Source organism: Oncorhynchus masou, chromosome 18, assembly GCF_036934945.1.
Source record: "Oncorhynchus masou masou isolate Uvic2021 chromosome 18, UVic_Omas_1.1, whole genome shotgun sequence".
Taxonomy (NCBI): Eukaryota; Metazoa; Chordata; class Actinopteri; order Salmoniformes; family Salmonidae; genus Oncorhynchus; species Oncorhynchus masou.
Window position 1 is genome coordinate 10,803,314 of NC_088229.1, and position 17,186 is coordinate 10,820,499.

The following is a 17,186-nucleotide window of genomic DNA, read 5'->3' on the forward strand; positions in this document are numbered from 1 at the left end:
GTGAACCATGCTTTACCAACTGAGCTAAAGAGAACCATGCTTTACCAACTGAGATACAGAGAACCAGCTTTACCAACTGAGCTAAGAGAACCATGCTTTACCAACTGAGCTACAGAGGACCATGCTTTACCAACTGAGCTACAGAGAACCATGCTTTACCAACTACCAATACCAACTGAGCTACAGAGGACCATGCTTTACCAAACTGAGCTACAGAGGACCATGCTTTACCAACTGAGCTACAGAGAACCATGCTTTACCAACTGAGCTACAGAGAACCATGCTTTACCAACTGAGCTACAGAGGACCATGCTTTACCAACTGAGCTACAGAGAACCATGCTTTACCAATTGAGCTACAGAGGACCATGCTTTACCAACTGAGCTACAGAGGACCATGCTTTACCAACTGAGCTACAGAGGACCATGCTTTACCAACTGAGCTACAGAGAACCATGCTTTACCAACTGAGCTACAGAGGACCATGCTTTACCAACTGAGCTACAGAGGACCATGCTTTACCAACTGAGCTACAGAGGACCATGCTTTACCAACTGAGCTACAGAGAACCATGCTTTACCAACTGAGCTACAGAGGACCATGCTTTACCAACTGAGCTACAGAGGACCATGCTGTACCAACTGAGCTACAGAGGACCATGCTTTACCAACTGAGCTGCAGAGGACCATGCTTTACCAACTGAGCTACAGAGGACCATGCTTTACCAACTGAGCTACAGAGGACCAAATAGGATTCTCCTCAAGAATCCATGGCTCCATCTCAATGAATATTTTCGTGATTCCTTGCATCCTATCTTCTCGCCTCAACCGTATTGAATGGAAAAGGTAGAAAATAATTTTGAGAAGGAGACAAGCAGAGAGGATTTGAGAAAAGATTAATTGAGAAAGAGTCCATGTGAGAATCTTATTTGCATTGCCTTGATTGCTTGTGTCCTCTCTCCTCGCCTCCTTCTCAAAACCCATTGGATGAGAAGATCACAGAGAGGGCACGAGGAATCAAGGAAATGCAACAGATTCTCCGATTATCAAGGGAGCATTGTGGGACATGTAGTTCACCCTTGTGGCCGGCAGAGGGCATCATTCTCTTCAGAGTGAGTTGCAGCTTCTTCCTGCCTCTGCCCAAGTAGGTCAGCCCACTGGTGAGTACTGCTACTATACTGGACTATACTGTACTGATAATATACTGTACTGGACTATACTATACTGGACTATACTGTTATTTACTGAACTGGACTACACTGTACTGGACTGTTCTGTACTGGACAATACTGTAATTTACTATACTGGACTATACTATACTGGACTATACTATACTGGCCTATACTGGACTGGACTATACTATACTATACTGGACTATACTGGCCTATACTGGACTGTTAATACACTCTACTGGACTATACTATACTGGACTATACTGGACTGTTAATATACTATACTGGACTATACTGGATTATACTATACTGTACTGTACTGGACTATACTGTACTGTACTGGACTATACTGGACTATACTATACTGGACTGTACTGGACTATACTATACTGGACTGTACTGGACTATACTGTACTGGACTGTACTGGACTATACTATACTGGACTGGACTATACTGGACTATACTGTACTGGACTATACTGTACTATACTGGACTATACTATACTGGACTGTACTGTACTGGACTATACTATACTGTTAATATACTGTACTGTTAATATACTGTACTGGACTATACTGAACTATAATATACTGTAATTTACTGTACTGGTCTATACTATACTGCTAATATACTGTGCTGGACTATACTATACTATACTGTACTGGACTATACTATACTGTTAATATACTGTACTGGACTATGCTATCTTGTACTGGAATATACTATACTGTACTGTCAATATACTGTACTGGACTATACTGCACTGTTAATATACTGTACTGTTAATATACTGTACTGGACTATTCTGTACTGTGCTGTTAATATACTGTACTGGACTATACTGGACTATACTGTAATATACTGTACTGGACTAGACTATATTGTACTGGATTATACTGGACTGGACTATACTGCACTGTTAATATACTGTACTGGACTATACTGTACTGTTAATATACTGGACTATACTGTAATTTACTGTACTGTACTGGACTATAATATACTGTACTGTTAATATACTGTACTGGACTATACTTGACTTGACTATACTGGACTGCTAATATACTGTACTGGACTATACTGTAATTTACTGTACTGTACTGGACTATAATATACTGTACTGTTAATATACTGTACTGGACTAAAATATACTGTACTGTTAATATACTGTACTGGACTATACTGGACTGGACTATAGTGGACTGGACTATACTATAGTGGACCGGACTATACTGTAATTTACTGTACTGGATTATACTGGACTGGACTATACTGGACTGGACTATACTATACTGGACTGGACTATACTGTAATTTACTGTACTGGATTATACTATGCCTGACTATACTGGACTGGACTATACTATACTGTACTATACTGGACTAAACTATACTAAACTGGACAATAGTATACTGTACTGGACTGTACTATACTAAACTGGACTATACTATACTGTACTGGACTATACTATAATGTACTGGACTATACTGTAATTTACTGGACTGGACTATACTATACTGTACTGGACTATACTGTAATTTACTGTACTGGACTATACTATACTGTACTGGACTATACTGGACTGAACTATACTGGACTATACTATACTAAACTGGACTATACAGTACTGGACTGTACTATACTGTACTGGACTATATTTGCCTATGCTGTATTGGACTATACACTACTGGACTGTACTGGACTGAGTTATACTATACTGGACTATACTGGACTGGACTATACTGAACTACACTGGACTGCACTGAACTGTACTGTACAGAACTATACTAAACTATACTATACTGTACTGAACTATACTATACTGGACTGTCCTGAACTATACTGGACTGAACTATACTAAACTGGACTGTACTGAACTACACTATACTGGACTGTGCTGAACTAAACTATACTGAACTGTACTGAACTATACTATACTGGACTATACTGTACTGAACTATACTATACTGGACTATACTGTACTGAACTATACTATACTATACTGGACTATACTGTACTGAACTACACTATACTGGACTGTGCTGAACTAAACTATACTGAACTGTACTGAACTATACTATACTGAACTATACTGTAGTGAACTATATGATACTGGACTAAACTATGCTATACTGGACTATGCTGTACTGGTCTATAGTGGACTGAACTATACTGTACTGAACTATGCTATACTGGACTGTACTGAACTATACAATACTGGACTATACGATAATGGACTATACTGGACTATACTGTACTGAGCTATACAATACTGGACTATACGATACTGGACTATACTGGACTATACTGTGCTGAGCTATACAATACTGGACTATACTATACTGAACTATACAATACTGGACTATACTGAACTATACTATACTGGACTATACTGTACTGAACTATACTATACCAAACTATACTATCCTGGACTATACTGGACTATACTGTGCTGAACTATACTGTACTGAACAGAACCAGTGCACAAAGAGGTGAAGGCCCTGTGCACAGCAGTGCATCTTGTTCAAATTGCTACTTCTGGCAGAAAAAAACACACACCTGGAGAGACAATGGCCAACTTCAATTCTTACAGTGAGGGAAAAACGTATTTGATCCCCTGCTGATTTTGTATGTTTGCCCACTGACAAAGAAATGATCAGTCTATAATTTTAATGGTAGGTTTATTTGAACAGTGAGAGACAGAATAAAAAATGTTATAAATTGATTTGCATTTCAATGAGGGAAATAAGTATTTGACCCCCTCTCAATCAGAAAGATGTCTGGCTCCCAGGTGTCTTTTATAGGTGTGCTCCTCTTAAAGGGAGTGCTCCTAATCTCAGCTTGTTACCTGTATAAAAGACACCTGTTCACAGAAGCAATCAATTAATCAGATTCCAAACTCTCCACCATGGCCAAGACCAAAGAGCTCTCCAAGGATGCCAAGGACAAGACTGTAGACCTACACAAGGCTGGAATGGGCTACAAGACCATCGCCAAGCAGCTTGGTGAGAAGATGACAACAGTTTTGTGCGATTATTCGCAAATGGAAGAAACCCAAAAGAACTGTCAATCTCCCTCGGCCTGGGGCTCCATGCAAGATCTCACCTCGTGGAGTTGCAATGATTATGAGAACGGTGAGGAATCAGTGCAGAACTACACGGGAGGATCTTGTCAATGATCTCAAGGCAGCTGGGACCACAGTCACCAATAAAACAATTGGTAACACTACGCCGTGAATGACTGAAATCCTGCAGCGCCCGCAAGGTCCCCCTGCTCAAGAAAGCACATATACATGCCCGTCTGAAGTTTTCCAATGAACATCTGAATGATTCAGAGGACAACTGGGTGAAAGTGCTATGGTCAGATGAGACCAAAATGGAGCTCTTTGGCATCAACTCAACTCGCCGTGTTTGGAGGAGGAGGAATGTTGCCTATGACCCCAAGAACACCATCCCCACCATCAAACATGGAGGTTGGAAACATTATGCTTTGGGGGTGTTTTTCTGCTAAGGGGACAGGACAACTTCACCGCATCAAAGGGATGATGGACGGGGCCATGTACCGTCAAATCTTGAGTGAGAACCTCCTTCCCTCATCCAGGGCATTGAAAATGGGTTGTGGATGGATATTCCAGCATGACAATGACCCAAAACACACGGCCAAGGCAACAAAGGAGTGGCTCAAGAAGAAGCACATTAAGGTCCTGGAGTGGCCTCACCAGTCTCCAGACCTTAATCCCATAGAACATCTGTGGAGGAGATGAAGGTTCGAGTTGCCAAACGTCAGCCTCGAAACGTTGATGACTTGGGGAAGATTTGCAAAGAGGAGTGGGACAAAATCCCTCCTGAGATGTGTGCAAACCTGGTGGCCAACTACAAGAAACGTCTGACCTCTGATTGCCAACTAGGGTTTTGCCACCAAGTACTAAGTCATGTTTTGCAGAGGGGGTCAAATACTTATTTCCCTCATTAAAATGCAAATCAATTTATAACATTTTTAACATGAGTTTTTCTGGATTTTTGTTGTTGTTATTCTGTCTCTCACTGTTCAAATAAACCTACCATTAAAATTATAGACTGATCATTTCTTTGTCAGTGGGCAAACATACAAAATCAGCAGGGGATCAAATACTTTTTTCCCTCACTGTATTTGTAATATTGCACTGTGCAAAATAGTGCATAGAACCAAACTTTGGGACCAGTCTGTAAACAACAATGTCATGCTGATTCAAACATGCTCTTATCTCGCTGTGTGGGAGGAGTCTTCTTCATTTTTTTTAAATAAACCTGGAAATCTAGTTATTGGTTTTGATTTAATTGTCTTTAAAGCCTTTGTAATTAGTATTCACAAAGTGTTTTCAGGGTAGGAGCGCTGCTCTAGGATCAGTTTGACCTTTTCATAATGAATAAAGACAGATTAGCACACCTACTCTGAGACACGTTTTGAATACAGGCCCAGACCCAGTGCATTGATACCAAGACTAAGGCCACAAGGTCTTCTACTTCTCATACATTGTCTATATTGAAAGAAACAATATTTTATAGGAACTGACTTCCAACTGTATCCTCTGTGTGTTCAGGGGGGAGGTCCACCTCTTCATTCTTCTCGTCTAAAGGGGGCTCCTGTGATGGCATGACTGGATCCTGCCAAGAGAAGACAGGCAAATAGCTGCATGTGGTTTGAGGCTGCTTACAGAGCATCCTGACTAGGTCCTTGGAGACACTGGGAAGAAGAGGCTTCAGTGTTTAGAGGTTTTCCATTGATAGACATGTTAGGCACATGGAGGTATCTTTTCAACATATTAAAGTACACAGAAGTTGAGAAGTCTGGATGTTTCTCGCACCAATGCACTTATATGAATAATTGTATGCGGTTCTAACCATGGAGGCATTGGCTTTTCAAAGGGGATCAAAGTGTTTGTTGTTAGAGCATTGTCTGATTGCAGCCTATTAGTACATCCTGACTATTGACCTGGGTTTTCGGCACCAGGTTTATTGGAGTCCAGCCCTGGATTCCAGGCCTCGCTCACATTGTTCTGATTGGTTGTCAGTAGATGTAGATTTTTATAAAACAACCACCCCTTCCATACCTCTTCAGAAGTGCAGAGTAAGCTAATTTACAGTGTTAGCATTGCTAGGAAACACTATTTTTGAAAATGTATATTTAGGAAATTGTTTTTATTTTGATATAATTTGGCTGAAATGACACTTCCCCATGTGGGCACCAGTGAAATGTATTGGCTTTCGGTTTCGATTATCCGCCTCTGTTTGAATGTGCCTATTCCTATTGTTGGGAGGGGCAAATGGCTTGGATACCCATTTTTAAATTGACATATTAGTCATTTAGCAGACGCGCACACCCAGAGCGACTTACAGTTAGTGCAATCCTCTTAAGATTGGTGGGGTGGCAGTTCCTCTTGCTCGTAGGCAAGTACAATGGTCTTGTAGTGGATGCGAGCTTCGTGGAGTGTGCGGAGAAGTAGGCTGACATGGAAGAACTTGGGAAGGTTGAGTTCTGGATAAGTTGCAGGGGTTTGATGGCACAATTGGGGAGCCCAGCCAACAGCGAGTTGCAGTTATCCAGATGTTATAAGCATGAACCTGCAGGAGCGAGTCACTGCTTTGATGTTCGCAGAAAACGACAGGGTGTAGTCCAGGGTTAGGTCAAGGTTCTTTGCACTCTGGGAGAGGGACACTGTAGAGTTGTCAACCGTGATAGAGAGGTCTTTGAGCAGGCAGGCAGGACGTCCAAGGGAGGAAGAGCAGCTCCACCCGGTCGAGGTTGAGCTTGAGGTGGTGGGCCGACATCCAAGCTGAGATATCTGCCAGGCATGCAGAGATGTGTGTCGACACCAGGGTGTTAGAAGGGGGGAAGGAGAAAAGTAGTTGAGTGTCATCCAAATAGCAATGATAGGAGAGACCATGTGAGAATATGAAGGAGCCGAGTGACTTGGTGTATTGAGAGAAGAGGGCCTAGATCTGAGCCCTGGGGGACACCAGTCACAAGAATATGTGGGGCAGACACAGAACCCTCCACCTTCTTTTAGCTTGTCTCTGACAAGAACGTCAACAGGCTTTCATACCGAAGGTGAGGTGAAAACCTGATAGAGGCTAGCTCTAATCGTAATGCTTCTTTTTGTATGTTAGCAGTCTGTCACTAGAGATTAACCTTGTGATGTTTCAGTGTATGGTATACACTACCGTGTGGATGTGTCCCAAATGGCACACTATTCCCTATGGGCCCTGGTCAAAAGTAGTGCACTAAATAGGGAATAGGGTGGTATTTGAGATGCAGATTATATCTATTTGCAGTGGATTTGAAACTTGCCCATAGCATGTTGGCTGGAGTACATTGCCAACTATTTCTCATGAAATGACAGACCAGTATCTTGCTCTGTTGGCTAAGGTAGTTGGCTTTGAGTTATATACAGTATGTGTTGTGCAGAAGAATGCAAGTTTGATCCCCGCTCGGGGCAGAACAGCATTCACTATGTTACAAATACACATTAAAACATCAATAGCAATGTTTAATTCAGACTTTTGAATAATTCACAGTTTTGTTATCTGAATTCATTGATTACCTTGATCTTTTACTATAAACAAGTTGGATTGTTCAAATGCAAAACTTGGTTTCAACCTAAAGCAGATAAATATTACTCATACACCCTCCCAACTCATTAATTCAGACGTTCACTTAAGTTTATGAAGTATCTATGAAGTGCTTATGAAGACTGTAAATGCTCTAAAAAGCCTTTATAAGCTCACCATATACCTTTTGCACTGCAGTTTGTGAAGTGTCTATGAAGTGCTTATGAAGACTTTATGAATGCTTTATAAATAGTAAGTTCTTCCTGAAGCTTTGACATGACAGATTGGCCAGAGTACTCACCACAGAACTAGAATGAGATTCTATTTCTATGGTACTCACCATATGCCTTTGGCAGGTCAGAGGGACGAGTTTGTGACAGCGCTTATGGACCAGCAGTTTGCAGTTGATACACTTGTAGCCCTGCCTCCCCAGCCCCCATATCCTTTCACTGCAGTGGCCACAGTACGCTTTCTGTTGGGGACAGACAGACGCAGACAGACAGATAGAAAGAAAGATAGACAAAGACATACACAGACAGACAGAGGGGGAGACAGGGATTGTTACACCATCAGTCTGAGCTGATGACAATGGGATGATACTATCGCAGTCATTGATCACGAATCAATGGAGTGCAAGGCAGACACACATGAAGGAGGTGATCATGATGGAAGAAGGGCGGATTTAAGCCTAGGTGGAATCTTACATCAACTGGGAGCATGCTTGTTTGTAGTCGTACTTTTAACTAACAGTCACAGCAACTCATCTATATTTAGCAGCTGTCTATTTACCTCCACAAACTGATGTTGGCATTAAGATTGCATTCAATGAGCTGTATAAGGCCATAAGCAAACAAGAAAATCCTAGTGGCCAGTTTTACAGGGAAACTGAAATCTGATTGACCTAATTTCTACCAGCATGTCACCTGCGCAACGAAAGGCGAAAAAAGATCAACTTTACTCCACACACAGAAACTCATACAAAGCTCCCCCTCGCCCTCCATTTGGTAAATCTGACCATAACTGTATCCTCCTGATTCCTGTTAACAAGCAAAAACTCTAAACAGGAAGTACCAGTGACACGTTCAATATGGAAGTGGTCTGATGAAGTGGATGCGAGGCTACTGGATTGTTTCACTAGCACAGACTGGAATATGTTCTGGGACTCATCTGATGGCATTAAGGAATTTACCACATCGGTCACCGGCTTAATTAATAAGTGCTTTGATGACGTCGTACCCACAGTGACAGTACGTACATATCCCAACCAAAAGCCATGGATTAGAGCCAACATCCGCACTGAGCTAAATGCTAGAGCTGCATCCTTTAAAGGAACAGGATACTAACCGGGACGCCCTCTGAAAAACAATCAAACAGGCAAAGCGACAAGACAGGACTAAGATCGAATCCTACTACTTCGGCTCTGACGCTCATCGGATGTGGCAGGGCTTGCAAACTATCACGGATTACAAAGGGTAACCCAGCCGCAAGCTACCCAGTGACGTGGCTGGCAAATGTCTTCACATACATTTTCAACCTCTCCCTGACCTAGTGTGAAATACCTTCATGTTTCAAGCAGACAACAATAGCCCCTGTGCCCAAGAAAGCCAAGGTAATCTGTCTAAATGATCTCCCCGTAGCACTCACATCTGCAGTCATGAAATGCTTTGAAAGGCTGGTCACGGCTCACATCAACAATATCATCCCATTGCAATTCACATACCGCTCCCAACACTTCCCTTTCTCTCTTGTACAAACGGACCACCGATGTGAGAATGCTGTTCATTGACTACATTTTTTTTTTTTTTTTTTTTTTTTTTTTTTTTATTTTACCCTTATTTAACTAGGCAAGTCAGTTAAGAACAAATTCTTATTTTCAATGCCGGCCTAGGAACAGTGGGTTAACTGCCTTCCGGTTCAGGGGCAGAACAACAGATTGCCAGCTCGGGGGTATGAACTTGCAACCTTCCGGTTACTAGTCCAACACTCTAACCACTAGGCTACCCTGCCGCCACAGTGCAGCATTCAACACCATAGTGCCCTTCAAACTTATCACTTAGCTAAGGACCCTGGGACTGAACACTTCCCAACTGGATTCTGGACTTCCTGGCGGGACGGCACCAGATGGTGAGGGTAGGCACCAACATGCTGACGCTACACATGGGGGCCCCTCAGGGGTGCGTGCTTAGTTCCCTCCGGTACTCCCTGTTCACCCACGACTGTGTGGCTCCGCTCGACTCCAACACCACCATTAAGTTTGCCGATGATACGACAGTGCTAGGCCTGATCACTGACGACGATGAAACAGTCAATAGGGAAGAGATCAGAGACGTGGCAGTGTGGTGCCAGGTCAACAACCTCTCCCTCAAAGTCAGCACGCTGAAAATATTTGCCATGTGACTAGGCACTATCAAGCTTATCACATCTGTCATCCAGTACACATCAGTCCAATGAATGTTAAGTCCCCTATTTAGAGGATTTGGAGCAGTTATGGACCGGTTCCCATCACCTTCTGTGACAGGGTAGCCTAGTGGTTAGAGCGTTGGACTAGGAACCGCAAGGTTGCAAGTTCAAACCCAAGAGCTGACAAGGTACAAATCTGTCGTTCTGCCCCTGAACAGGCAGTTAACCTACTGTTCCTGGGTCGTCATTGGAAATAAGAATTTGTTCTTAACTGACTTGCCTGGTTAAATAAAGGTAAAATATATTTGTTTGTTTGTTTAAACGGCACTCTGTGAACAACGCAACATCAATTGCTGTGCGTTGCTGTGCGTTGTGCCGTTCTCATCTGATACACAGTGAAATCTGATTTGCATAGGGAGCAACACGTCACATTTTCGTGCCTATCCAGACAAAGGATCGAACTCCCCTGGCAGTGAACCTGGCAGCTCTGCTTACAATATTACAGTGTATATGAAAATGGGAGACTCTAGTGATTGCATCAAACACAGTCTCATCTCACTGTGATGTTCTCAGATGGATTTAGAGCTCTCAACATAAAAAATGCTAAATCATTTCATAGAATTTAAACAAAACCACTTTTTTTTGGTCACAGAGGGACAAAATCACCTTGTGCTTAAAGCTGAAGTTGTAACTGGGGAGCCAGGCCCAGCTAAGCAGAATACATTTTTCCACACAAAAAGGCTTCATTACAGACATAAAAACTCCTCAACTCCGAGCCAGATGTGGAGGACCTGGGCTGGCGTGGTTACAGAGGGTCTACGGTTGTAAGGCCGGTTATACTTGCCAAATTCTCCCCCAAAAAGCCGGAGCCGGCAGTAGAGAAATTAACATAAAATTATCTGGCAACAGCTCTGGGGGACAATCCTGCAGTCAGCATGCAAATTGCACACTCTATCAAAACTTGAGACATCTGTGGCATTGTGTTGTGTGACAAAACTGCACATTTTAGAGTGGCCTTTTATTGTCCCCAGTATAAGGCAAATGCACTGTTGCTATGGCGAATCCGTAGAGACTCACTTCAAAGCTTAGCTGCTACTAACCCACTGCTCCTCCCAAACTGACTCAGATAGAGAGAGACCGATAGAGAGAATGAGAGGGAATGAGAGGGGGAGAGGGAGTGAAGCAGAGAGAGAGTGACAGAGATATGTAGAGAGCGGGAGAGAGCAAGAGAGAGAGAGAGACTGATAGAGAGAGAGAGGTTCAGAAAAGTTATAAATAAATCAAGACATCCACTTTAATTTGTAAAAAAAAATCCCTCTCAGCTCAGCGCAGATAGTGGGTACGTAATTAAGGCACCTGTTCTGAGGTGAGAAACTTTGAAGACAGACATTCCCCATCAGGGAATGACAGGCACTCCCCATCAAGACTTTTCCATAGCAGATGACAAACGAGGATCCATAACATATGCCCTTCGTTATTTAAAAGAGCCACAACATCTTCAGATGCTTCTTTGACTCACTAGCTGTGTTCCATGTTCTAAAGACACTAACAAAGCAACAACTAGCTGTGTTCCATGTTCTAAAGACAATAACAAAGCTACAACTAGCTGTGTTTCGTGTTCTAAAGACAATAACAAAGCTACAGCTAGCTGTGTTCCATGTTCTAAAGACACTAACAAAAGGTACAGCTAGCTGAGGAAAGAGTAGATACTAAGGGACTGAAAACTCAAGATGTTAGGTCTACAAGACAAACCTATTTTGGTCTCACCACTAGCCTCTTGCCTCTTCCTCCCTGACGGGACAGTAAAATATCATCCCTGATCAGCTTGTATCTATCGAGGAACCCCAAAAAGGTCCCTGGTTGAGTCCCAAAATGGCAGTCTATTCCCTAGGGTGTCCTTTAGGATGCACTTCCTGTTTGAGCCAGCTCACTGTCAGCTCCAAAATGGCTGCTAATCACTAGCAGAGTGCTAGGGAAGTAATGTGGAACGAGCCCTATTTAAAGTGCCTTAGTCCGGCATGTGGTTGGCCCTGAGTCAGACAGGTGAAACCAATCTCTGAGACGTCCTTGACTGGCTGCCACAGTGACAGACATTCCCCACAATGCTGTTGGATAAAAGACATTATATATTGTTAGCCCAGCTTGGGGAATTTACATTAGATATTCAGTTGTAGTTGGACAGGAATGTTGTTTTTTTCATGTTCACACAAATGGATTTCTAACAATGCAACAAATATATATCTTTAATGAACATGATGGTTAAATAAATCTACTTTGTGCAATTGAACACAGCAAAGGAACAACTGAACAGCTCCTATGTAAGTCAATCGAACAACAAAACTGAGACACATTTTGTCATGCAATTTACTGGACAACATAAAAAAATCAGTTTCTCTCTCTTCTTCTCTCTCTCCCTCTCAGTGTCTGCTTCAGTCTCAGTGGAGATCTGTGAACTGACATGACTGACATGCTTGTTAAGGTTCTACATGCAAGGTGCTAATGAAGTAACAAACTAGACAGTATCTCCAGTCAGGGACCTAATGAAGTAACAAACTCGACAGTATCTCCAGTCAGGGAGCTAATGAAGTAACAAAATAGACAGTATCTCCAGTCAGTCAGGGAGCTAATGAAGTAACAATCTAGACAGTATCTCCAGTCAGTCAGGGAACTAATGAAGTAACAATCTAGACAGTATCTCCAGTCAGTCAGGGAGCTAATGAAGTAACACACTAGACATTATCTCCAGTCAGAGAGCTAATGAAGTAACAATCTAGACAGTATCTCCAGTCAGGGAGCTAATGAAGTAACAAACTAGACAGTATCTCCAGTCAGTCAGGGAGCTAATGAAGTAACAATCTAGACAGTATCTCCAGTCAGGGAGCTAATGAAGTAACACACTAGACAGTATCTCCAGTCAGAGAGCTAATGAAGTAACAATCTAGACAGTATCTCCAGTCAGGGAGCTAATGAAGTAACACACTAGACATTATCTCCAGTCAGAGAGCTAATGAAGTAACAATCTAGACAGTATCTCCAGTCAGTCAGGGAGCTAATGAAGTAACAATCTAGACATTATCTCCAGTCAGGGAGCTAATGAAGTAACAATCTAGACAGTATCTCCAGTCAGTCAGGGAGCTAGTGAAGTAACAATCTAGACAGTATCTCCAGTCAGGGAGCTAATGAAGTAACACACTAGACAGTATCTCCAGTCAGTCAGGGAGCTAATGAAGTAACAATCTAGACAGTATCTCCAGTCAGTCAGGGAGCTAATGAAGTAACAAACTAGACAGTATCTCCAGTCAGGGAGCTAATGAAGTAACAATCTAAACAGTATCTCCAGTCAGGGAGCGAATGAAGTAACAATCTAGACAGTATCTCCAGTCAGTCAGGGAGCTAATGAAGTAACAATCTAGACAGTATCTCCAGTCAGGGAGCTAATGAAGTAACAATCTAGACAGTATCTCCAGTCAGTCAGAGAGCTAATGAAGTAACAATCTAGACAGTATCTCCAGTCAGTCAGGGAGCTAATGAAGTAACAATCTAGACAGTATCTCCAGTCAGTCAGGGAGCTAATGAAGTAACAATCTAGACAGTATCTCCAGTCAGTCAGGGAGCTAATGAAGTAACAATCTAGACAGTATCTCCAGTCAGGGAGCTAATGAAGTAACAATCTAGACAGTATCTCCAGTCAGTCAGGGAGCTAATGAAGTAACAATCTAGACAGTATCTCCAGTCAGGGAGCTAATGAAGTAACAATCTAGACAGTATCTCCAGTCAGTCAGGGAGCTAATGAAGTAACAATCTAGACATTATCTCCAGTCAGGGAGCTAATGAAGTAACAATCAGTCAGTAGGAGCTAATGAAGTCCAGTCAGTCAGGGAGCTAATGAAGTAACACACTAGACAGTATCTCCAGTCAGTCAGGGAGCTAATGAAGTAACAAACTAGACAGTATCTCCAGTCAGGGAGCTAATGAAATAACAATCTAGACAGTAACCAGTCAGGGAGCTAATGAAGTAACAATCTAGACAGTATCTCCAGTCAGGGATCTAATGAAGTAACAAACTAGACAGTATCTCCAGTCAGGGAGCTAATGCAGTAACAAACTAGACAGTATCTCCAGTCAGTCAGGGAGCTAATGAAGTAACAATCTAGACAGTATCTCCAGTCAGGGAGCTAATGAAGTAACAATCTGGACAGTATTTCCAGTCAGTCATCTCTCTAATGGAGCGCTGGCTCGTAAATGCGAACACGAAGTGCAGGAATACAACATTCTGTTACATGATGTGCACCAGAGGTACTATAGAACCCCATTATGTCAAACTGGTGGCATTCACAAAACATCTTTCTCCTCACCAACAGAGGGGGGAGAGAGAGCAGGAAGGAGATGGATGTGCTGGAGAGAGAGAAGTGAGGAGAAAGGGATGGTAAGGGGAGAGAGAAAGAGACGGAGGGGTGTTATGAGGGATTTAGAAGGGACGGATGGAGAAAGAGTGGGATGGAGAGAGAGCAGCTGAGGGAGGGATGAAGAGAGAGGAGAAACCTGACCTACTTCTGCTAAATGACTTGTTAATTCTGTATAGAGGATAAAGATAAAAAAGAGAGTTAGGGATGGTGTGAGGAATGGAGAGGAGAGACATTGGGGAAAGACTGCACCAACTAGAACTGACTGTAAAACCATGTGTCATGGCAACGATCGTAATTATGTCAGAACTGTACACATAGTGGCTCACACGTGACATAGTGACAACGCCATCAACCTTAGACAAGCATTTGATGTAGCCAACATGTGATGTACCCACAATAAAATGGATGACAAATTACTGACCGAGTGGAAATACAGTAGGACAGATTATAGAAGCCAACACGATACTTGCCCAATGTCTTACAAATAACCATGGCTCCAACATAACATTCAAATAACCATGGCTCCAACATCCAACATAACATTCAAATAACCATGGCTCCAACATCCAACATAACATTCAAATAACCATGGCTCCAACATAACATTCAAATAACCATGGCTCCAACATCCAACATAACATTCAAATAACCATGGCTCCAACATCCAACATAACATTCAAATAACCATGGCTCCAACATAACATTCATGGCTCCAACATAACATTCAAATAACCATGGCTCCAACATCCAACATAACATTCAAATAACCATGGCTCCAACATAACATTCAAATAACCATGGCTCCAACATAACATTCAAATAACCATGGCTCCAACATCCAACATAACATTCAAATAACCATGGCTCCAACATCCAACATAACATTCAAATAAGCATGGCTCCAACATCCAACATAACATTCAAATAACCATGGCTCCAACATAACATTCAAATAACCATGGCTCCAACATCCAACATAACATTCAAATAACCATGGCTCCAACATAACATTCAAATAACCATGGCTCCAACATAACATTCAAATAACCATGGCTCCAACATCCAACATAACATTCAAATAACCATGGCTCCAACATCCAACATAACATTCAAATAACCATGGCTCCAACATCCAACATAACATTCAAATAACCATGGCTCCAACATAACATTCAAATAACCATGGCTCCAACATAACATTCAAATAACAATGGCTCCAACATAACATTCAAATAACCATGGCTCCAAAATCCAACATAACATTCAAATAACCATGGCTCCAACATAACATTCAAATAACCATGGCTCCAACATAACATTCAAATAACCATGGCTCCAACATCCAACATAACATTCAAATAACCATGGCTCCAACATAACATTCAAATAACCATGGCTCCAACATCCAACATAACATTCAAATAACCATGGCTCCAACATCCAACATAACATTCAAATAACCATGGCTCCAACATAACATTCAAATAACCATGGCTCCAACATCCAACATAACATTCAAATAACCATGGCTCCAACATCCAACATAACATTCAAATAACCATGGCTCCAACATAACATTCAAATAACCATGGCTCCAACATAACATTCAAATAACCATGGCTCCAACATAACATTCAAATAACTATGGCTCCAACATAACATTCAAATAACCATGGCTCCAACATCCAACATAACATTCAAATAACCATGGCTCCAACATAACATTCAAATAACATTTACATTTAAGTCATAACGCTCATTCAATTGGACCATAACATAACATTCAAATAACCATGGCTCCAACATCCAACATAACATTCAAATAACCATGGCTCCAACATAACATTCAAATAACCATGGCTCCAACATCCAACATAACATTCAAATAACCATGGCTCCAACATCCAACATAACATTCAAATAATATATAACATTCAAATAACCATGGCTCCAACATCCAACATAACATTCAAATAACCATGGCTCCAACATCCAACATAACATTCAAATAACCATGGCTCCAACATCCAACATAACATTCAAATAACCATGGCTCCAACATAACATTCAAATAACATCTCCAACATCCAACATAACATTCAAATAACCATGGCTCCCATAACATTCAAATAACCATCCAACATAACATTCAAATAACCATGGCTCCAACATCAACATAAACATAACCATGGCTCCAACATAACATTCAAATAATAACCATGGCTCCGACATAACATTCAAATAACCATGGCTCAACATAACATTCAAATAACCATGGCTCCAACATCCAACTTAACATTCATATAACCATGGCTCCAACATCCAACATAACATTCAAATAACCATGGCTCCAACATCCAACTTAACATTCATATAACCATGGCTCCAACATCCAACTTAACATTCATATATCCATGGCTCCAACATCCAACTTAACATTCATATAACCATGGCTCCAACATCCAACATAACATTCATATAACCATGGCTCCAACATCCAACTTAACATTCGTATAACCATGGCTCCAACATCCAACATAACATTCATATAACCATGGCTCCAACATAACATTGAGTCTCTTCCAGTGCATTAACAAGGGAGATGGGCTGCCTAATGGAGGT

General features: G+C 41.7%; 1 protein-coding gene across 2 annotated transcripts in view; it reads right to left on the reverse strand.

Annotated features, from left to right (window-relative positions):
• The window catches only part of LOC135503925 (protein kinase C zeta type-like), a 188,774-nt gene that overhangs the window by 85,226 nt on the left and 86,362 nt on the right, over positions 1-17,186 (reverse strand). For both annotated transcript variants that reach the window (XM_064922114.1, XM_064922113.1), the window contains exons 3-4: positions 8,099-8,230; positions 5,724-5,814 (exon numbers count right to left, since the gene is read on the reverse strand). In XM_064922114.1, the coding sequence (XP_064778186.1) occupies positions 5,724-5,814; positions 8,099-8,230 (223 nt within the window). The remainder of the gene's footprint in view (positions 1-5,723; positions 5,815-8,098; positions 8,231-17,186) is intronic.